At 34.9% G+C, this 23,759-nt stretch overlaps 1 protein-coding gene across 3 annotated transcripts in view; it reads left to right on the top strand.

Annotated features, from left to right (window-relative positions):
• The window catches only part of MINDY3 (MINDY lysine 48 deubiquitinase 3), a 93,067-nt gene that overhangs the window by 52,216 nt on the left and 17,092 nt on the right, over positions 1-23,759 (top strand). For all 3 annotated transcript variants that reach the window (XM_066385300.1, XM_066385302.1, XM_066385301.1), the window contains one exon: positions 6,839-6,911. In XM_066385300.1, the coding sequence (XP_066241397.1) occupies positions 6,839-6,911 (73 nt within the window). The remainder of the gene's footprint in view (positions 1-6,838; positions 6,912-23,759) is intronic.

Here is a 23,759-nt window from a genome sequence, read left to right as displayed (position 1 = left end):
CTTAAAGAATCTAAAATCTATATTTAAATATTTATTATTATTATTATTTTTTTTTTTTGTATTTTTCTGAAGCTGGAAACGGGGAGAGACAGTCAGACAGACTCCCGCATGCGCCCGACTGGGATCCACCCGGCACGCCCACCAGGGGGCGACGCTCTGCCCACCATGGGGCGATGCTCTGCCCCTCCGGGGCATCGCTTTGCTGCGACCAGAGCCACTCTAGCGCCTGGGGCAGAGGCCAAGGAGCCATCCCCAGCGCTCAGGCCATCTTTGTTCCAATGGAGCCTCGCTGCGGGAGGGGAGGGAGGGGAGGGAGGGGAAGAGAGAGACAGAGAGGAAGGAGAGGGGGAGGGGTGGAGAAGCAGATGGGCGCTTCTCCTGTGTGCCCTGGCCGGGAATCGAACCCGGGACCTCTGCACGCCAGGCCGACGCTCTACCACTGAGCAAACCGGCCAGGGCTAAATATTTATTATTTTTGAATTGTCTTCCCTTTGATTCTTTTGTCTTCATTATATTCGAGTTTTAAGAATAAATTATTTGGATCTCTTTTTTCATTTCTCTAGAACTGGGACTAATTATGAAATTAATTTTTAGGGCAAATTCAAATGGAGGGCTTTAAATTTGAGAAGTTGAAAATATAAATATTAATAGGATTATATGTATAATGTAGTAGGCAAAATAGATTTTCCTCTTGTTTTTATTGTTCATTTGAATCTCAGTTTGGGGTGACAGCTGCAGATCTTACATGAAAATAGTTGGAACCTATCTATAGTATCTAGTTTCATCTTCAAAAGATCAGTGACTAATTTACTTGGTAATCCATTTTAGACATTCTTTTGAAGTTGGGGAAATGACTTTTACATCTTTTTTGTTCTCTTCTCTGGTTATAAAAAGACTCATTGTGTGTGCATAGTGTCACTTTCAACCTTTCCTATGATAAAGCAATTTTTCTTCCAGGTAAGAACACATGAGAACACAGTACTATTTAAATGCAAAAATATATAAAGAAGCTGAATTTAAAGCAGAGGAGAAACAGAACATTGAACTGTTCCTGAGTGAGCTCACTGCTTTTACAGTGGTATCTGTTACTGGGAGTCTAGATATAACTCTTTCTACAAACAAGCTCTTTTTTTGTATTACCCTTTGGTGTAACATTAGGAAGTCTATTGCTAGTGTTAGAGAATTTTTTTAGGTGTTTCAAAATCGGACAGTTCTACTTTACCATTAATACAGTTTAAGTAGTTTAAGCACAATTTCAAGTAAATGAAGTAAAATGTTTTATAGGTTTTGTTATAAAGAAAATTCACCTTTTTGTGTCTTTAATTATTAGGTAAAAGTCATGGGACTTGAAATACTATGAATTTCACAGTTGGGCTTTTATAGTAGCATTTTCCTGTGTATTTTAGTCATCCAGTCCATTTATGTTAATTAAATGTTAGAGTTCATATGTTTAAATTTCGTGCCTTATCTACTGCAGAGAAGAAATTAAGAAGCTAAAGTACTTGTTTTTATAGCTTAAATAATAAATTTGTCGTGTAACTTTGAATACCTATATTTAAACCTAAAAATAGCTATTTCAGACAACATATCCTAAGGTTTAATCTTCTGTTATTTGAATTACTTGGAAACTTTGGGTAGAAGTCTGCACAGACTAACAATTTTTAATTATTTGAATTATTAAAAACCTGTGAATTCATACCCACAAATTGTTTTCTAATGGCTTAATAAACTTTGGGGCTGACCATCATCAGATGTGTCAGGTTATGCCAATGATTTGTACGGTGATAACAAACTTTTTTTTATTTCTAATTCTTTTAACAAGAAATCTTTCTAAATGTAGTATAAATACTCTTGTGTCCTTCTAGTAAGAATTCATTGCTCTTATGTACTCTTTCCTACTATTCTGAACGCCCTGATGTAGCTGCTTCTGTAGCTGGTTTTTATATATTTTCTCAATTATCTCTTTTCTTAGTTATCTCAATCATGTCAGTAAAGTCAACCTGCTTACTGAAAGTAGTCTCTCCCTCCTTTTGAGTTTGTTTCTTAAAACGTTTTTTGTTACGATAGAACTCAAATAATTGTCTAAAAAGGTAAAATATCATTGATAGAAGGGCCTAAAGGTGCTTTGTCATGAGTAAAGCCTATAAGTTTTAATTAGAATCAGTATTGATAAGTTCACACCTCTAGCTGTCTATCCATAATTGATAAAAATAATTGTAGCAAATCGAGTTGATAGCAGAATAGGTAAAAAGCCTCACATATATATTTAGTGTATGATAGTGTTACAGTTTATGCTTTTATTTTTATGTGCTTTTATTTCATCCTCTGCTTTGATTGTGCTGATCAAAATCCTGCTCAGCATACCTAGTCTGGCCTTGACACATTTTTGTGTGTGACAGATTCTCTTACTCCCTTGTTGCTCATATTTTTTCTTCTAACTTCTTACTTTCTTGTGATACTTGAACTAAAGGACATGGTAACTTTAAGACATATGAAATGATAACTGTTTTCTAAGCTTAGAAAAAGATGAAGCAAAAGACTAGAACTGTGGAATGTGAGAGTTCATGCTACATGTGGGAAATAGTAATTAATTCGTTCAGTGTGGTTGAACTATACTGATTCTGCTAGAAGATTATAACTGGATCAGATACAGGACCAGATGGATTAATCATTTATTTCCAAACCATCCTCACTATGTCTGCATGTGTATCTTGATACAAAAGGCTAAAAACACGGATATCCAAGGCATGAGTATGAAACATATTCATAGAAGTAGAAAACCTACTTAATGTACAGTCTGAACTTTCCTATAATGCTCTGAGTACTGTGTATTAGCAATTTGAGTACTGTGACTATTTTTCGCAGTCATATCTTATTTAAAGTAGTAGAAAAGGAGGTAGGATTTTTTTGTGGGGTGAGGAGGTAGAGTTAGGGTGTCCCTTACTTTCCATTAATAGTAATCCAAATCTACAAAACTTAAATTATTAGTATTGTGTGGGCTACAATTCTAATGTTTTTTAGTAATCCAAACCTACAAAACTTAAATTATTAGTATTGTGTAGGCTACAATTCTAATGTTTTTTAGTAATCCAAACCTACAAAACTTAAATTATTAGTATTGTGTGGGCTACAATTTTAATGTTTTTATGAATTTTTTGAGAGAGAAAGAGAGAGATAGAAAGGGAAAGAGATGAGAAGCATCAGCTTATAGTTGCTTCACTTTAGTTATTCATTGATTACTTCTCATATGTGCCTTGACTGGGGGGCTCCAGCCAAACCAGTGACCCCTTGCTCAAGCCAGTGACATTGGGATTATGTTGATGATCCCACACTCAAGCCACGCTTAAGCTGGCAACCTTGGGGTTTCAGACCTGAGTCCTCAGTGTCCCAGGCCAATGCTCTATCCATTGCACCATCTCTGGTCAGGCTACGTGTTCATTTTTATATGAAATGTGAAGTCCATATATGTGGAGATTCTCCAATATGCAGTTTGTATTTGTTAAAATCAATGTCAGTGGGTAGCATGAGGGAAGTGGAATGCCTCCTTATTTCCACTTGTACATTTCAAGTTTATGTTTTTGTGGAGAAAGAACCTCGAAGGACTTTGCTTTATGTTTTCTACCCTCACTTCTCAGCTTATAGGACACAGATCTATGCCACACAGCATTGGGCTGTTGTGGAGATATCTGGGACTTTTGCACACTGTTTTGGAAATAATGGGAAAGTAAGAAAAAGACACTGTCCTACCTACTTTGAATTGATGGCATTAACTGACTTCTCTGTCTAACATTGGCTCTGAAGAACATAGTATACTTGAGAACATTTGGTAATATTTTAAAATATTCATTTGATAATTCCCAAATTACTTTAACAAGTATAATTAGTGAGTAAGGAGTCAATATGAAACCCATTATGAAGTGATTTAGTGAAACTGTACTTAAAGCTTAAGAATAATGTTAACTGGATTACAGTTAACTGTTTTTATGGAAGGACTCCTAATAACACCTTAAAATGTTGTCTGCAAGCTAAAATGTAATTTATATATGTGTGATCATTCCTGAAGTTAGATAAGGCTCTTAGAGGTTGATTACACGTGACAGCAGATTGCTCTTGATAATGATGAAAAGTATAATGAATGAACTTTAAAGACCTTTGCAGTAGTGAATTACTTATACCTAGCCAACAACCTGAACACAGACCTTTCTTATATTTCAGTAGATGTTTAGAAAGTTAGGTCGAGTTTCCACATTTTAAAAGGTTTATAGTGAACAGTGAATACTTATCCTGATAGTACAAACAAAACTACATAAAAAAGAGATACTTGTTTCATGAGTATAAGTTATTAGATAGTCTCATTATAGCTGTTTTCCCCCTTCTCTTCTGTAGCTCTTTGCCAGTTAAGGAAAGGTGGGTGAAGCTAGATAATTTTAAAAGCTACATTGTCTAGCAATCCCTATTGACCAGTAAATTGGCTGGATTGAAATTGTTTGCTCTAGTATTCCTCTGGTAAAAGCTTCTGACTATATTTGAATAATGTCGAGAACTACCTACAGGGAAGAAATAATTTTGATGGTAAATCAGAGTTTAAATAGCTAACTAAAACAGTGTTTAAGGTCCTGGCGGGTTAGGGCAGGTTAGTGTCATCCCTGCATGTTGTCCTGAAACACAGGGGAAGCAACCAGTGAATGTACAACTAAGTGCAACAACAAATGAATGCTTCTGTTTTACATGCTCTCCCTCACCCTGCCTCTCTCGGTCTCTCTGAAATCAATCAACTAATTAAAAAAAAATGTTTAAATATTTGACTCATGTTTAGGATCTTTTACTAGTGGGGTACCAAAACTTTAGTTTCAAGTGCAATACACATTGAAAATTTCTTCTATACACTACAATTACTGATAAAAAGTAGAAAATGCTTACAAGTATCCTTGCTGATTTAGATAACTTGGAATTACAACATTAGAATCTTTATAACTCAACAGGTTTTTTTATGGTAGAGATTAATGTATGTTTGACTATTATTTTAGAAGGTAATTTTTTTAAAGATCATTTTAATAATATCCATGGAAAAAGCTTATAGTGGAATAAATGTAGAAATGTTTACAATTAAGGTTTAGGAGTGATAAAAGACACTAAGAAATAATAATAATAGTGGCCCCAATATTAGTAATTGCTCCCTAAAGCTAAGAGCAGAGGCTATAATCCTAGTTTTGATACAAAGTTAATTATAGAGCTATGGCTATTTTGCTGATGTAAAAAGGAAAGTTTTAAGATATATGTTCAAAATAGATTATATGAACAAACATAACCTAAGAATCTGGCAATATTTACTACAATTATAAATGAATTCTTCCTTTGACCAACCAGTACTCTGGTGGTCTGGCCGACATATATTAACAGCACATGTATGAAATTACATGTTCAGGTTTATTTGGTGCAGCATTAGTTATAATAGCAAAAGATCAGACACAGTCCAAGTATCCAGTAATAAAGGACTGGATCATAAAATCAGAAAGACATTGAAAGTTAGGCCAGATGAAACATGTCACTTGACTTTCATATTTTCTGCAAAATACTATATAAAATGTAGGAAAGGGGACCCTAAAAGTTGGTATTAAGCAATGGTAAATGAAAAATAATTACACATGACCAAATTTTACCATGTTATAAAATATCAGAATTTTTTACTTTTAATGCTTAAAAATGTGTAAGAGCTTACATAGATTGCCTTGTTTTGATTCCCATTCCCATTGATTCATATTCCCATGTACACTGAACATACTATCAGTGTGCTCAGGCACCTAGACTCATGGTTGGTGAGAACTACTCTAATTGATTCTTACAGTTTGTTTTTTCATCTCTGAGGTAAAGTTGTGCTGATTAAGACAAAAGTTAATTACTGCATTTCTTAGAATATTTTGTTTCTACAAAAGAACAACATTTTAAGATGTATTTATCATTTATACCCCATAGTGTCTTTTAAAAAATTAAAGATGGTGGAAAGGAATTCTTGGGAACTTGTTCTCTAATGAGGTTTATCTGAGTGAATACACTTATAGACAAATGCTTAAACTAAAGCTGTGAATAGAGGAAAATTTCTGGAGCCCAGATTCTAGATTCATTTCAGTCAAGTAGAATTTTCTAACAGTTCAAATATGTGGAGTAAAGCTTTGTGAAGAACCCAAGATAACACTGAATTCTGAGCGCTTTTCTTTTGATAAGTTAGAATATTGATTACTGCATAAAGAAATCAGTCATGATAGAGAATTGGTTCTAAGGGAAAAAGAAATAATTCTGCATTTTCAGTATTTCTTTAGAGTTCAGAAAAATTAAAATTCTTGACACGCAGAACTTGATTTTCTGTGGCTAGGTTTGATATAACATGCTCACTAACATATTAAATTTCAAATACATTGCCATGTAATTGTTTGCTATCGTCTCTCTGTATTTAATTTTCAGATATTTGAAAACTAGAGTATATTTTAAGTTGTCTTTAAATATTTTTTCTTGCTTAGACAATCATGTAAAACAAATGTAAAGGTTATTAATTTTATAGATTGCATTTTTATAATAATTATCTATATAATGTTAGACTTTACATGTTTTTATATAAAGCTTTCCATGTCATTTTTGCAACAGTTCTCTACCATCAAAGCATTAATCCCATTTCTTTAAGGCCCGAGAGTTTGCCTTAGTCACCAATCTATGATATAAATATAACTCAAGGTCTTCTGCCTCCAAATGTCATCATTTCTTCACCCTAGTCTAGTATTTGTTTAGTTTATTTTTAATGTCATGATATTGTAACTAGTTAGTGGCATGCTTTTTATCTTTTCAGGATATGGCTTTAGTTGCCCCTGAGGCTCCTTCAGAACAAGCCAGGAGAGTTTTTCAAACCTATGATCCAGAAGGTAAAAGACTTTATTTTATTAACATTGACTTTATGTTTTATATCTTTGTATTTTTGAAATATGTTGATATTTACCCTAGTCTATTTCAAAAGAGTTGCTGCATAATTGAATGAAACCTAGGTTGCATTTCTTGAATATTTTAAATGGGAAACGTGAAAACAGAACAAATAAAAGGACACTTAAGTGCTTGTCAAGTTCTGACATGGAATAAAGTTTTTATGTTTCTTGGGGTACTGAATTATGCTTACTTGAGTCTTGACTCCTTATAATCAGTGTTAAACAGGGAAAAATACCACCTTCTGAATAAGCTCTTTGAAAAGTAAGTCATTTTTTTTCTTTTTCTTTTATATATTTAAATAAACAGCTCTTTCAGAATATTTTTAAATTGAGATATAATTCACATATAACAGTCTGAGTTTGTGTATTACATGTTGCTTTTAAACATTTATATATTGCAAAATCATTGCTACAGTAGTGTTAGCTAATACCCCTGTCACGTCACATAATTATTTCTTTTTTATAGTGAGAACAATTAAGAACTAGTCTCTTAGCAACTTTGAAATTTATAAAACTGTATTGTTGTCCATAATCACTGCTGTGCATTAGCTCTCCAGAATTTATTTTTCCATTGGTTGCAAGTTTCTACTCTTAAACTACATCTTCCTAATTAACCCATCCCCTGGGCCCTGGTAACTACTATTCTACTGTTTTTACAAATTCAGCTCTTTTAGATTCTATGTATAAGTAGTATTATATAATATTTGTCTTTGTCTGACTTCTTTCAATTATTGTAATACCATCAAATCCCATTCATGTTACAAAAGGCAAAATTTCCTTCTTCCTCATGGCTAAATTTGTGTTGTGTGTGTGTATAAAATCTATTTCTTTATTCATTCATCTGTTGATAAGTTGTTTCCATATTTGGGCTGTCATGAGTAATGCTGTAATGACTGTGGGTATGCACAGATCTTTTTGAACTACAGACTTCTAGTCCTTCAGATATATATCTAGGGGTGGGATTGCTGGGCCATGTGGTAGTTCAATTTTTAAACTTTGAGGAACCTCCGTACTCTTCTTTAATGGATATACTATTTTACATTCCCACCAATAGCTTTATAAGGGTTTCCTTTTTTTCCACATCCTTACCAATATTTATCTCTTGTCTTTTTTATAAAAGCTATTCTAACTATCCTAACAGATGTGGAGTGGTACCTCATTGTTATTTTGATTTACTTTGCTTTTTCCTGAAGATTAGTGATGTTGAGCATCTTTTCATAAACCTATTGGCCATTTTTATGTCCTCTTTAAGAAAAATGTCTATTCAAGTCCATTGCCCATTTTTCTAGTTGCATTGTTTGCCTTTTTGCTGTTGAGTTATTTGAATTCTTTATATATGTACTTTGGATATTAATTCCTTATCAGATACATTGTTTGGGAATGTTTTCTCCCATTCTTTAGGTTGCTTTTTTAAATTTATTGCTTTTTTGTGTGTGTGCAGCAGTGCTTTAATATAGTCCCACTTATTTATTTTAGTTTTCGTTAGCTATACTTTTGGTATCTAATCCAAGAAATCATTAACAAGGATCTTTTTCCCTATGTTCTTTTCCAGGAGTTTTACAGCAGGTCTTACATTTAAGTCTTTGATTCATTTCAGGTTAATTTTTGTGAGGATGTAACTGGGAATCCAGTTTTATTCTTTTCATGTGGATACCGTTTTTCCAACATTGTCTATTGAAGAGACTATCATATTTCCCCATTGTGTGTTCTTGTTCTGTTGTCAAAAATTAGTTGACTATATATGTGTGGGTTTATATCTGGGGTCTTTATTTTTTTTACACTGTTCTATGTGTCTGTTTTTATGCCAGTATTATACTCTTTTGATTACTGTTGCTTTGTAATACAGCTTGAAACCAGTTCGTGTGATGCCTCTACTTTGTTCTTTCTCAGGATTGCTTTGACTTTTCAGGGTCTTTTGTGATTCCAAACAAAATTTAGGACAGTTTTTTTTCTATTTCTGTGATTTATGCCATGGAGTTTTTATAAGGATTGCATCGAATCTGTAGATCGCTTTTGGTAGTATGGACATTTTCACAATATTAATTCTTCCAATTCAAGAACACAAGGTATATTTTCATTTATTTGTGTCTTTATCCCTTTCATCACTATCTTATAGTTTTCAGTATGTAGGTTCTTACATCTCTTTGGTTAAATTTATTCAGAAGTATTTTGCTGTTTTTCATGTTATTGCCAGTGAGATGTTTTGTTGTTAGTGTATAGAAATGCAACTGACATGTATATGCAGATTTTGTATTTTGCAAATTTACTTCGATCATTTATTCTAACAGGTTTTTAGTGGAGTCATTAGGGCTTTTATGTAAAAGATCATGTCATCAACAAACAATAATTTTACACTTCTAATTTGGATACCTTTTAATTCCTAATTGCTATAGTTGGGACTTCCAATACTGTGTAGAACAAAAATGGTGAAAGTGGGTATCTCTGTCTTGTTCCTGATGTTAGAGGAATGGATTTTAACTTTTCACTGTTGAGTGTTAGCTGTAGTTTGTCATGTATGGCCTTAATTATGCTGAGGAACATTACTTCTGCACCAAACTTTTTAAGCAACTTTATCATGAAAGGATTTTATATTTTGTCAAATGCTTTTTTTTTTTTTTGCATGATTTTTTTTATTTTATTAATATGGGTCATTATATCTTTTGATTTGCACTTGTTAAAGCATCCTTCTATCCCTGGAATAAATTTCACTTGATCATGGTGCATGATCTTTTGAAAGTGCTGTTGTATTTGGATTTTTAATATTCCGTTGAGAATTCTTACATCCATATTCCTCAGGAATATTGATCTGTAGTTTTTTTCATGATATCCATATCTGGCTTTGGTATTGAGTCATGCTGGCCTCATAAAATGAGTTTGGAAATATTATCTCTTCAATTTTTTGACAGAATCTGAGTATTATTCTTTAAATGTTTAGTAGAAGTCACCAGTGAAACCATCTGTTCTTACTGTTTTTAGTGTTGGGAGATTACTAATTACTGATTCAATCTTTTTACTTGTAATCTGTCCAGAATTTCTATTATTTTATGATTCAGTCTTTTGTGAGTGGCATATTTCTAAGAATTTATCCTTCTCTTCCCTAGGTTGGCTAAATTGCTGGTATATAATTGTTCATGGTATAGTAATTGCTCATGAACCCTTGTATTTTTGTGGTATCAGTTGTAATGTTTCTTTTTTCATGTATGATTTTGTTTCCAGGTCAGTCCTCACTTTTCTTGATGAATTTAGCTAAAGGTTTGTCAATTTTTGAAAAATATTTTCAGAGAACCTACTTTTAGTTTCATTAATCTTTTTTATTGTTTTTCTGGTCTCTATTTCATTTATTTCTATTCTAATCTTTATTTCCTTTCTTCTGCTAACCTTGGGATTCATTTATTCTTTTTCTAGTTCCTTGAGGTATAGTGTGAGGGTTTTTATTTGAGATCTTTCTTGTTTCTTAATGTAGGCATTTATTATTATACATTTACCTCTTAAAACTGCTTTTGATGTGTTTTCACATAGATTTTGATGTATTTCCACTCTAGTCTGTTTCGAGATATTTCTTGATTTTCCTTTTGATTCATTTTTGATCCATTTGGTTGTTCAGGGGCATGCTGTTTAATCTTCATATGTTTGTGAGTTTTCAGCTTTCTTCTTGTTATTGATTTCTAGTTTCATACTGTTTTGATCAGAAAAGACACTTGGTATGACAATCTTCATAAATTTGCTAAGACATATTTTGTGACCTGTCGTGATGAAACTTGAAGAATGCTCTGTGTGCACTTGAGAAGAATATGGTTTCTGCTGCTCTTGGATGCAATGGCCTATGTATGTCAATTGGGTCAATTTGGTCTAAAGTGTCATTAAAGTATATTATTCCTTACTAATTTTCTGTCTGGAAGACCTATCAATTGTTGAAAGTGAGGTATTGAATTCCCCTACTATTGAATTGTCCATTTCTTCCTTCAGACCTATTAATAATTGTTTAATACATTCAAGTGTTCAATTATGCAGTGCATATATGTTTACAATTGTTATATCCTCCTGATAAACTGATTCCTTTATCATTATGTAATTACAGTTTTTGTCTTTTTGACAGATTTTGACTTAAAGTCTCTTTTGTCTGATGTAATTATAGCTACCCTGCACTCTTGGTTTCTATTTATATGGAATACCCTTTTCGATCCCTTCACATTCAACCTGTGAATATCCTGAAAACTTGAGTCAGTCTCCTTTCAGCAGCATATAGTTGGATTTTGTTTTTTATCCATTCTACCACACTATTACATTTAGGTAGATAAAGACTTACTATTGCCATTTTGTTAATGGCTTTGTGGTTGATTTGTAGTTCTATAGGCTTTCTTGTTTTCTTACTGTCTTTGTGAGTTGATTTTTTTATAGTATTATGCTTTGACTTTTTTTTCTTTATCATTTGTATATCTACTAAATGTTTTGGCTCTGAGATTAACCATATGACTTTCATTATATATGTTATAGTTCTAATCACCAACTTGAAGCTGATAACAACTTCAATTCATCAAAAATTTCTACCTGTTTCCATGCCCCCATTGCTTATTTTGATATCCCAGTATACATCTCTAAATATTGTGTATCCATTAAAATAACATTGTAGCTATAGTTGTTTTAACAATTGTCTGTGAACCTATTATCTAGGGTTCCAAGTGATTTACATACCACTATTACAGGATTAGAATATTTTGTTTTGTTTCCGTTTTAATTGAGGTATAATTAACCATATAATATTATATTAGTTTCAGGTGTCCAACATAATGATTCAAAATTTTTATACATTGTGAAATGATCTCCACAGTAAATCTAGCTAACTGTCATCACCATACATGTTACAAAATTTTTTTCTTTTTGTGATAAGAACTTTCAAGATCTGGTCTTTTAGCAACTTTCAATTTTTCAATACAGTATTATTAACTATATTCCTATGGTTTATTTGTCTTACACTATCTCCTATAAGGCAGGTCTTATTTTGATAAATAGCCTCAGCTTTTGTTTGTCTTAAAAATCTTTGTGCCACCTTCATTTTTGAATCACACCTTACCTGGGTAGAAAATTCTTGGTTGACAGGGTTTTTTTGTTTTGTTTTGAACATTTTGAATATATATTTTACCTATCTCTCCAGACCTGTCAGGTTTCTGCTGAGAAATATGCTTGCAGCCTATCAACACTTCCTTTTATGTAATGAATATTTTTGTCTTTCTGCTTCCTAAATTTTCCATCTGTCTTTGATTTTTGAGAGCATGATGATAATGTTACTTGGTGAAAATCTCTTTGGGTTGAATAGCCTTGAAAATCTTTAAGTTTGCTGTACCTGGACAGCCATATAACTCTCCACATTTGGGAAGTTTTCAGCCATTATTGCTTTAAGTAAGTTTTCTCTTACTTTCTCCCTCTTTTGTACTTCCAGGATTCCATAATGCAGATATGTTTATTCTCTATGGTGCCTCACGGTTCACTTAGACTTTCTTCACTCTTTTTTATTCTAATTTGTTTGTTCCCACTGATAAATAATATTCAGATAATATGTTTTCAAGCTCACAAATTCTTCTGTGTGAGTGAGCTGCTCTTGAAGCTGCTGCTTATTGGATATTTTTTTCATTCATTGTATTTTTAAGCTTGAGAGTTTCTGTTTAGTTTTTTACTGTGATTTTTATTTCTTTGTTAAACTTTTCATTTTGTCCATGTATTTAATAATCATTGAGTTGTCCATCTGTGTTCTTTTGTACTCATTAAGCTTCCTTAAAATAATTACTTTGAATTTTTTTTTAAAATACTAGCAAATCTCCATTATTTGGGGCATTTTTGTTTGTTTGTTTTTAAAGAAAATTATACTGTTCTTTTGCTGGTATCATGTACCTTGTTTTTTTGTGCTTCTGATGAGTTTTCATTGATGTATGAGCACTTAGATTGCAATCACCTGTATAGCCTTTTTGGGCTGGCTTCAGTGGGAAAAGTCTTTTATCTGGAGGTGGCTCTAGAGGGGCCAGATTAGTTGAATGTAGTGTCCTTGGTCTTGAGTTAGCACACTGGTGTAGTATTTGTGCAGTAGGTTGAGGTCGACTTTGGCTATACTGAAGGGATCTTCTGTTGGCAAATACTTCAGTGGTCCTATGGGTAGTAGAGGCAGGTAGGACTGTTGGGCTCCTCCAAATGTAAAGCTGCTGAGGTCTTTGTATTCTTCCTTTTTGCTCGTGGGAAGAAGTTCTAGCAGAGAAAATCTTTGCTGCTGGCACAGAACAGTGTCAGAGCTAGGGTCTTAAAGTCAGGTGCATGCAGAACTATCATACTGTCCAGTCGCAGGGCCCAGGTGCATTTGCTGTGGCTTTAGTACTGGTGTCTTGGGGTGCCCATATGCACAGATCTTCCACGGAACTCGGACTTGATCTAAGGGCTTTGCTGTGATGACTCTGGCCAGCATGCAGGGATGCAGCAGTGGTATAGGCCTTGAGATGATAAGGTGCAGTGGTAGACTGGGACCAGGGGGCAAGATGCAGGAGCAGCACAGCCTGGGGATGATGGTCAGTCTCATCACCGGCCCCAGTGGAGCAGGCACAGGTCAGCAGCAACATGGTCTCAGCTGTAGTCTGGTGAAGCCATGTGTCAGGATCCTAGGTTAGAGCAGTGGCAGCACAGCCCAGGATGGTTCAGAGCTGCAAACTAAGACATGATGGGTGAGGCTCAGGGTAGCAGACACTGTCCTGGTAATGATGGGACAGAACTGAGACCTGGGGCCAGATATGGAGCATAGAGCAGTGTTAACTTCTGCCCCTGTATGGTGAGGTGCTGTGATGCCCCGTCCCTGAGATCAGGGCACGTCAGTGTCTGGGGCCCCTGAAGGCAGGTGTCACTGCAGTGACAGTGCCAGCTTCTGTAAGTAAATATAGGGGAAGGAGAGGAAGAGGGTGCTTTGGGTAGCCCTGTCAGCTGGGGTCAGCATTGGTGAAGACTGAGAGACCTCTGTAGCAAAGGCTGCTGCCTCTGGAACAGAATGTGTCTTGCTGGGGTTCTTCTTTTGCCCTTGTGGTGAACTTTTTTGAGGGAACCCCTCCCGGTTCCAGTCTGCTCTCGACTGGGGCATGGGGTGACACAGGTAATGTGCTTCATGTGCTTTTCTATGCAGCCTTCCTCTATCTTAAGTCTACAGGATTTTTGCTTTTCTTTGTTGTCCAGAGCTTCTCTATGCTGGTTTTCTTCAGTTTGTATATATTTGTTTATTGTTGTTGTTATTGTTTTCATGTTGGAGGTGAGTACTGGGGCCTCCGAGCCTGCCATCTTGCTGATGTCACTCTTCAGAATATTTTGATAAAATTGATTGTGACAGGAAGTTATGGAAGAATAATATAAATCGTCTTTATGATTCTCTTTGAGCCTCAGCTTAGCTATTCTACCTTACTAACAAGGACATTTTTGAAAAATTCACTTATATATTTCAACAGTGTTCACTGTTAGCTAAGTTGTTTTGACACCTTGCATTTGTATACTTGTTAATTATAATGTAACTAAAGTATAATAACTAAGTCACTGACTTTTCTAATATAACTTTAAAACCTCATTATATCTTAAATTTCATTGTAAATTACTATGTAGAAATTTAAGTTGTTGGATCAGTTAAGTCCTTATGAACTCCAGATGGACTCAGTTATCTTTATGAATGCACATTATTCTATCATGAAACTTGTTACTCCAGAAGATCTCTTTTCACTTGAAAATTTGAGTTACAGAACTTCTAGGAATAGTCATGTGCTACTTAAAAATGATGATACATCTTGAGAAATGCATCATTAGACTATTTCTATTTCATCTTTGTAGAAACATTATAGAGTATACTTATACAACCCTAGGTGGGATGCCTCCTACTGTAATTGTATATGCTTAATTTTATATGACTGGCAATGCAATAGGTTTGTTTATACCAGCTTCACCACAAACATGAGTAACATGTTGTGCTCTGATACTAGGACAGCTACTACATCAGTGGGCAATAAAAATTTTTAAGCTCCATTAACAGGTTATGGGACCACCATCATATGTGCTGTTGTATGGCACGTGATTATCTTTTCTCTTACAACTTAGTAGCAGTGTCTCTTTAGGTCTATAAATCTGTTTTCTTATATATGAAATGAAAATAACCATACCTACTTCTTAAAGTCATTATGAAGATAAATAATGTTGTGGAAAGCACCCTGTTTAAAACACAGTAGGTTTTTCATGAATGTCAGTTCCTCTCTCTAGATCTCAATTTTATTGGTGCTTGTATTGCTGATTTCACTTTGAATTGGCTTCTTTCACTATGCTTTTTCCCTAATTTTATTTATTTATTTATTTATTTATTTATTTATTTATTTATTTATTTATTTATTTATTTTACAGAGACAGAGAGAGATAGATAGGGACAGACAACAGGAATGGAGAGAGATGAGAAGCATCAATAAGCAGTTTTTTGTTGCAACACCTTAGTTGTTCATTGATTGCTTTCTCATATGTGCCTTGACTGTGAGCCTTCAGCAGACCGAGTAACCCCTTTCTCGAGCCAGCAACCTTGGGTCCAAGCTGGTGAGCTTTGCTCAAACCAGATGAGCCCGCACTCAAGCTGACGACCTTGGGGTCTCGAACCTGGGTCCTCCGCATCCCAGTCTGATGCTCTATGCACTGCACCACCACCTGGTCAGGCGCTTTTTCCCTAATATAAGAAGCATGCATGAATAATCTTTTAAACTCTAGGTAACATTTCTTCTTCTTATTTTTAATTTTTCCATCGATTTTTGAGAAAGAGAAAAAGAGAAGGGAAAGGAGCTAGAGAGAGAAGCATCAATTTGCCACTCCACTTAGTTTACTCTAGGCAGCATTGCATTCTAAATCTATATGTAGGAAGTAGAAGAGATTAACTACTGAATAAAATTAGCCTTAGAGTAAATCAACAGCTTTGAGTCATTACTGAATGAAGTACATTGAACTATATCATGGATCAGTGATTCTGTTGCCACTTTTGAATTCCCTGATGGAAAAAATAAGAAATAAAAAAATCATTTCTATTTATAAATGTATTTAATATATTTTGAGCTAAGGGTCAAACTTCCTAAAGGACAGTATGAGAAACTATAACAAGTTAATATGAAAATAAAATTTATGTTAATAGTGTAAGATTCAGAGAAATGTTGTGATGATAGTGAGCTTAGATTACTCAACGAGCTGTCATAAAGACCTGAGAAGGAAAGTATTGCATTGGCAAATGGAGGCAAAAAGTAAATTATATGTATGAATACAGATGGGAGAGTGTAATTTATATACATGAAATAGCCAGCAAAGTGTTTGACTTGAGTCAGAAGACAGAGCAAAAGAAAAATAATTGTAGTGTTTTCTAATAGAAGTGATATGAGAGCCAAGAGGTTATTTGAATAACCGAGGAAATTAATGGTGGATTGAATTTGTATTTTAAAGAAGTATATTTCAGAAAAAGTTGAGCAGTTTCTTGTATCTTATTCTCTTAAGGATTTATTTAAGGTATTTTTTTTCCTGCTACCTCCAACCCCCTTTGAGATGCTCACCTTTTATATACCTTATATTCCAATAGAGAATACCACTTTGCAATCATAAATGTACACATATAAATGCTCTGTTTCAGGACATGTTTCTACCCATACTAAAATTAATTACAGTATGAGACATAAAATCCTCCCAGAATGGAATATTATAAGATAAGTATGTAGGATGGCATGATGGATAAACTGAGTATCTTCCCAGAAATTTCAGTCAGTTCTTTATTGTGCTGCTTAACTTGATTTGAAGTAATTGTCTAAGATAATCAAGAATACTCTTATCCCAGTGTAACCACCACAAACCATTCCAAAACCAAACATGGTTTCCATGTGATCTGCCTTTTTGGATACCCCTACTTTTGTGTCATTGGTGAAAATTTTAGAACTGAAATTGAAACTGAGTAATGTTTTTCTTGAGAAAGGGAAAATATAAGGAAGTGATCAAAAGATCTTATCTGGGCCTTGGCTGGTTGGCTCAGTGGTAGAACGTCAGCCTGGCATGTGGAAGTCCTGGGTTCGATTCCTGGCTAGGGCACACAGGAGAAGCGCCCATCTGTTTCTTCACCCTTGCCCCTCTTCTTTCTCTCTATCTCTCTCTTCCCCTCCCGCAGCCCAGGCTCCACTGGAGCAAAGTTGGCCCGGGCGCTGGGGATGGTTCCAGTTGCAGCAGAGCAGCACCTCAGAGGGGCCGAGCAACGTCCTCTGGTGGGCATGCCGGGTGGATCCTGGTCAGGTGCACATGGGAGTCTGTCTTATCTGTCTGCCTCCCCCCACCCCCACTTCTCACTTTGAAAAAATACAAATATATATCTTAGATGATAATAATTTATTGAATAAAGGAATAAATAATGCTTTCAGAGCATTATTCACAGATAGAATATTCATTATTCACAGAAAGGAATATTCACAGATAGGAGACCTGAACTTCAAAAAGCTAATGAGCCTGACCTGTGGTGGCACAGTGGATAAAGCGTCAACCTGGAAACGCTGAGGTTGCCGGTTCAAAACCCTGGGCTTGCCTGGTCAAGGCACATATGGGAGTTGATGCTTCCTGCTCCTCCCCCCTTCTCTCTCTCTCTCTCCTCTCTATAATGAATAAATAAAATCTTAAAAAAAAAAAAAAAAAAAGTGGAAAAAAAAAAAAAAGCTAATGAAAGAATGCTGATTAAAAAAAAAAATCCATAAAAAAAATCCATTATGAAAGCAAAGATAGTAAAACTAAGTTTTTAAAAGTTGAATACAGTTATCCCAAACAGTAAGTGTGTTTGTATGCTAGTTTGCTTTTTGCAAAAAAAAACAAAACAAAACAAAAAAATTGATCATTAAATGAAATAGCAGGCTTGTACTATTCATTTTTTTCTACGAATTTGCAAGAAAAGTTAGAATTTCTTATAATTCCAATACTAAAACTATTAACAATCAGTGGCAATTTTTCAGAATTGAGTCCTCATAGATACATATAAAACTAAACCCTGTTCTTAGTAGAGAAAGTTACTGATTAAATGAAATGGTTTTCATCTATATAGTTTTATGTGACAACTTAGCAGGACTCCAAGCTGAATTAATTACAAAGAGAGCAAGTAAAATTGTTTCAGAAAAGGTATCTTCTATATATGACTTATTATGGAGAAAATAAATGCCACTTTTTCATCTGAATCTCACTGTTTTGGTTTAGCTATATATAGTTCACTCTAAGAAAAAGGATTAAAAAATTTTCCATTTTTAGTTTTTTTAGTCACTTAGAAACTAATCTTCTAATCTAATTTCATTTTTTCCCCAAATATAGATGCTCTTGTTACAAGAGTTAAACAAATCAGGCTGTCTCAGAACACTTAATATACTAGTAGTTCTTACAAGTTTCTGGGTAGTTCCACTTTCCATTTAGCAGAAGCTGTTTTGGGGACAGTTGTTCTTTGTCATCTTGTTCAAAATATTTGTAGAATAATTGACCTAGAACAGTGGTTCTCAACCTGTGGGTCGCGACCCCGGCGGGGGTCGAACGACCAAAACACGGGGGTCGAAATATGTATTTTCCGATGGCTTTAGGCGACCCCTGTGTTTTGGTCGTTTGACCCCTGCCGGGGTCGCGACCCACAGGTTGAGAACCGCTGACCTAGAGGGAAGCTGAAGAAAAGAGAATTTGAATTCTGGTACCCATGATTATTTTTCTGCCTGACTGCCCCCACCTTGGCTGCGACCCATGTGTCTGACATTTAGGTAGACCTGTAATAGCACTGTTTGCACTATGCTTTAAGCATAGAATGAATTAAATGGACTTGTGCAGGTTAATCACCATTTATAGCATTGTGGCTGTGAAACTACATTTCCAGTTTTCTAAGCAGGTGAATTAATTGATCTTTTGAAACATAAACCTGATTTATAAGTGGGGGCCTATCTAAAAATAATGATGTCTGCCTTTTCATGGAATGTACAATATATAAAGCACTTGGTCTCCTTAAAAGCTTACCTTAAACCTAGGACATAGGCTTTTACCATTTTGTTCTTAAGAAAACCAGCCTTGTGATAGTTTGTAACTTCTTGAGAGCTAAAAGCACTCTAGTTGGTTATCAGAAGCCTGGTTTCAAATAAATATCACCTCTGGTACTCATAACTGTGTGATGTTAGGCAAGTTTCTAACCTCAGTTTTCTCATTTGTGAAATGGACTTAATATCTACTTTACGTCATCATTCAAATACTCAATAAGTTGACCATATTGTTGTTTTATAAAAAATTCAAAAATTTGTGGTATGGAACTTACTTGGTAATATCCAAGGACACAGAATTCTACATAGATAGAATTTGAAATGATAGCCACAGGTTTTCACACTACACCTAATGGGCTTTTTCATTTGTTTTCTTCTCTTTTATTCTATCTCCCTTGTAGAATTACATCTCAGAAATCAACCCTGTTTGAGTGAGAAATACATAGTTTGATTGAAAAGGAGCCCTTTAAATACTATTTTTAAAGTAGCTAAAATACTGGGGTGGACAAAAGTAGCTTTATAATTATAAAAAATAAATAATCCAATGATTAATAAATAATAATACAAGAATAACTTCTGTGTTTCCTATACTCACAACTGTAAACCTACTTTTGCCCACCCCTGTATATTGAGAGCCGTCTTTTGTCTCTGGTTTCATTGTGCTACATCTTTTAATCTTTAAGAATAATTTTACTAATAGATTGTTTTAGTTACATCAGTCTTTAGACATTGTCTAGAAATGGCCTTTTGTTTAATCCAGTCTTCCTTTAAATTCCTTTTAAATAATACTACAGTGGTACCTTGACACATGAGTACTTTAAATCACCAGCAATCTGAGAGACGAGCAGTCACTTGTGGGATTTTTTTGCTTTAAGTCATGAGCAGATATTTGAATCACGAGCTTCTACCACCCACCACTAGATAGCCTGCTGAACTTTCTGAAAGGGAGGAAGAAACAAGCTTCCATGGAAAGGTTTTTGTTGTAATGGCCTCTAAGTGAAAATGAGGAAAGTGTGGTGAAAAAGCCACAGTGAGCTTGAAGTGAGGATTATCTTGACTAATTAAATATAACACATGTCAGTGAAGAAAATGATGATTGTTGGGCAAATAAGTTTGTAAAATTTGTAAGTTCTGAGTTTGCTCACTTTTATTGTTAAAAATGGCTCTGGGCAGCTGTCTGTGAAATTGCTAATTACCTTCCTACTTGGGAAGGGCCACTGTTATGCTAATGTCTCTTCCCCCTCCACCAGCATCTTCACCTAACCTTTTAGACAAATACCCTTTATAAACCAGTTTATTTCTTTACTATCTCTCTTATTATGTATATATAAATATATATATATGTATTTGTTATTTATAAAGTACATTTTCTTATTTAAAAGCATATAAAACAAAAAAAATTGTGTGGTTTTGGGGGGCTGGAATGGATTAATTGCATTCCCATTAATTTAAATAGGGAAATTCGATTTGACACAGGAGCAAATTGAGTTATGAGCTAGGCCATGAAATGAATTAAACTCGTGTGTCAAGGTACCACTGTATTTCCCTGTCTGTCCTTTTGCTGCTTCCCCCTCCTCCCTTTGTCCCCATTATTCTTCACCTTGCTGGATCGTTGGCATCACTGTTTCTTTCTTGATGCTCCAGCCATGGTTTTTCTGTATCCTGCCACCATGTTTTATATGTTTTGCAATTTTTCCATCACATGATACAAGTGGTTCTCCAGGACAGGCCATAAATTAACTACTCACTTCTTTCTGAACTTTACACGTTCAATTCACAAAGCTGTTTTTGAAAAACCTTGGTGCCTGAACAGAATAGTTTGTTGGAGCTTGAAGTGAGGATTATCTTGACTAATTAAATATAACACATGTTGGCCCTGGCCGGTTGGCTCAGTGGTAGAGCGTTGGCCTGGTGTGCAGGAGTCCCGGGTTCGATTCCCGGCCAGGGCACACAGGAGAAGCGCCCATCTGCTTCTCCACCCCCACTCCTTTTTCTCTGTCTTTCTCTTCCCCTTCCGCAGCCGAGGCTCCATTGGAGCAAAAAGATGGCCCGGGCGCTGGGGATGGCTCCTTGGCCTCTGCCCCAGGCGCTAGAGTGGCTCTTGTCGTGACAGAGTGACACCCCGGATGGGCAGAGCATTGCCCCCTGGTGGGCATACCAGATGGATCCCGGTCGGGCGCATGCAGGAGTCTGTCTGACTGCCTCTCTGTTTCCAGCTTCAGAACAAAATAAATGAATTAAAAAAAAAATAACACATGTTATTGAGCAGATACTTGTGTCAGGCACCATGCTAGGCCATGAACCCATGGAATCCCTGCCATCCAGGAGCTCCTTATCCCCTGGGAGCCAGGTGAGCAGTAACACTAAGGCAGAGAGACCAAGGAAAGCTGAAACTGAGGGTGTCTTCACTTTGCCTAGGGGTATAAGTCACCTACTTTTTTCAATAGAGTTATATTAATTCTTCATTATAATAGTTGTATAAAGTATAACACTTAGTAAAAATAAAATAACTATTAATTATTTGACTAAAATAAATGGCATTAAGTTCTAGCTCTTGATTTAACTGTATCCTAATATTCACACAAGAGCTACTTACCATCATAGCTGCTGTGCCAGCTTCAGTTCTACCATCTTAGAGTCCTCATTCCTCTGTGCTTTCAACCTGTAGAGCTCATGTTGTGTTCATGTGGTCAACTTACCTGTGCATTCAAGTCTACTTTTTCTTTTGGTGTTTCTTATGTCTGCTGACTAGTCAACCAATTGTATTCTCTTTTATTTCCTCTGCTGTTTTTTGCCGTGTATTGACGTCTTTGTCATAATTGTGTTTTAATTTCCATATTCTCTAAAGAGTCAATTGACTAAAACACTAGTTTCATCTAGTATTAGTCTTTATGATTCTGTTCTTTTTCAAAAATTTTATCAAGAATCTTTTCTGATAGGTATGATTAAAGAATAATGTGATGTTAAAATAAATGTTTCAAAGACATAAGCAATTTCCAGATCTCTCTTAATCTTGGCTAATGTCTTTGAAGTATTGAGAAAACTATTGTATATTACAATCTCTAGTTTTAAAATACTGTGTGTACAAAATGAAGAGTTACTGGATCAGTATAGTTATTGTTGTACTCTAGAAAGTGTTTACAAGTTGTTACTCTCACAGGTACTTTAATAATGTATTAAGCTTGAGGAATAGTTCAGCTTGAGGTGATGTTTAAGAAGGGTACTGTTGTTTTTATAGCTGTTGTCCATGTCTTTATCCAGACAATTAGCTTATTCTGGAAATGGGAGCTGAGTCTCAGGTTCTGGTAAGAACAGATAAAGCTGCCGCCATTCAGTGCTCCTGAAGAACAGGGTAATACATACTGCTTCTGTCAAGTTAAGTGGGTATACATGATAGCCCGCAAGCACAGAAACTTTTCCAGATAATTGTTCCTGCCTGCTAGTAGCCAAACAAAACCTGCTTTACATTTAGAAATGCTGAGCTTTGGGCTGTGATTAAATAAACAAAACAATTTTTTTTTTCTATTTTAAGCTCTTCCAAGTTAGGCTTATGGAGCATAATACAAATTATTGTTGTTATTTTATTTCCATTTGTTTGATAGAGAGAAAAGCATCAACTCATTGTTCCACTTAGTTGTTCCATTTAGTTGTGTACTCATTGATCGCTTCTCCTCTGTGTCCTGACCAGAAATAGAACCTGTGATATTGGTATGCCAGGTAGATGCTTTATCCACTGACCCACCCACCAGGGTCAATCGAAGTTCCTTATTTGCTGTACCTCAAACTATTGGCAACTTGACAAATTGGAATTATTCTAAAACTTCACTTTTAAAAACATTTTTAATTATCCTATGTGAGTCTTAGCCTTTTAGTTAAGGCCAGTCTGTCTTCAAATAGATAAATATCTGCTTATGAGGTTAAAATTATAACTATTTTAGTCCCTTTCTGATAGAGAGAGAGTACATACATGCCTGAAGGAGCAACTACACTTTTTTCTGTTATATGATTATGGAAGCAGGGTTTTTGGACATCTTGTCATCCATGACAGGATTTTTTTAAGTGTCTAATCCCTGAAAAGGATATTGTGTAAGAAGTTGATTTAGAGTTGAGACAAGAATGAGTAAATGGGTAGAAGAACCCAGGCACCATTTTTGTGTGTGTCACGTTCTATTGCTTCATGAGAGTTGGAGCCATTTGCCAGTGCTATTTCCTCATCAAGCCCAAGAAAAGCAATATTTTTCATAAACTAGTTTTTTATCAATATTTGATTCTACTCTGCCCTTCAACTTTGAACTTTTCTCAAATAGACTTTTATTTAACTAAATTTGTTATAAGGATATCTTTTCTTATATTGTCAGTGTCTGAATATTGGTGGATCATTAATAGTCTTCAAAGTTAAATAACATTGTGATGAAAGGAATGTATTGATAAAGAATTATTTTAACTTGATTTTTAAGTGGAATTGAAAGGTTCATATTGTTTGTTGAAAGATGCATCAAATTACTAAATATTTCTTATAACTAAGTACGTATGAAAAAACATTTATTATTTAAATTTGTAAGCCTGTTTTAAGAAGCAATTTGGCTTTAAGGTTTCCTTTGAGTTCTCAGAAACTAACCTTGAAAATAAATCCTTGTCTATGTGCCCAAGAAAACGAATATACAGAATGTCTAATAACAATAGGCCTTCTACCTAAAATAAACTTAATAAGCTGTTCCTTAATTCTTTGTATCTATTATGT

This window comes from Saccopteryx leptura, chromosome 5 (genome assembly GCF_036850995.1).
Source record: "Saccopteryx leptura isolate mSacLep1 chromosome 5, mSacLep1_pri_phased_curated, whole genome shotgun sequence".
Lineage (NCBI taxonomy): Eukaryota > Metazoa > Chordata > Mammalia > Chiroptera > Emballonuridae > Saccopteryx > Saccopteryx leptura.
Note: the sequence above shows the minus strand (reverse complement) of the source record. Positions and strands in the feature narration are given on the sequence as shown.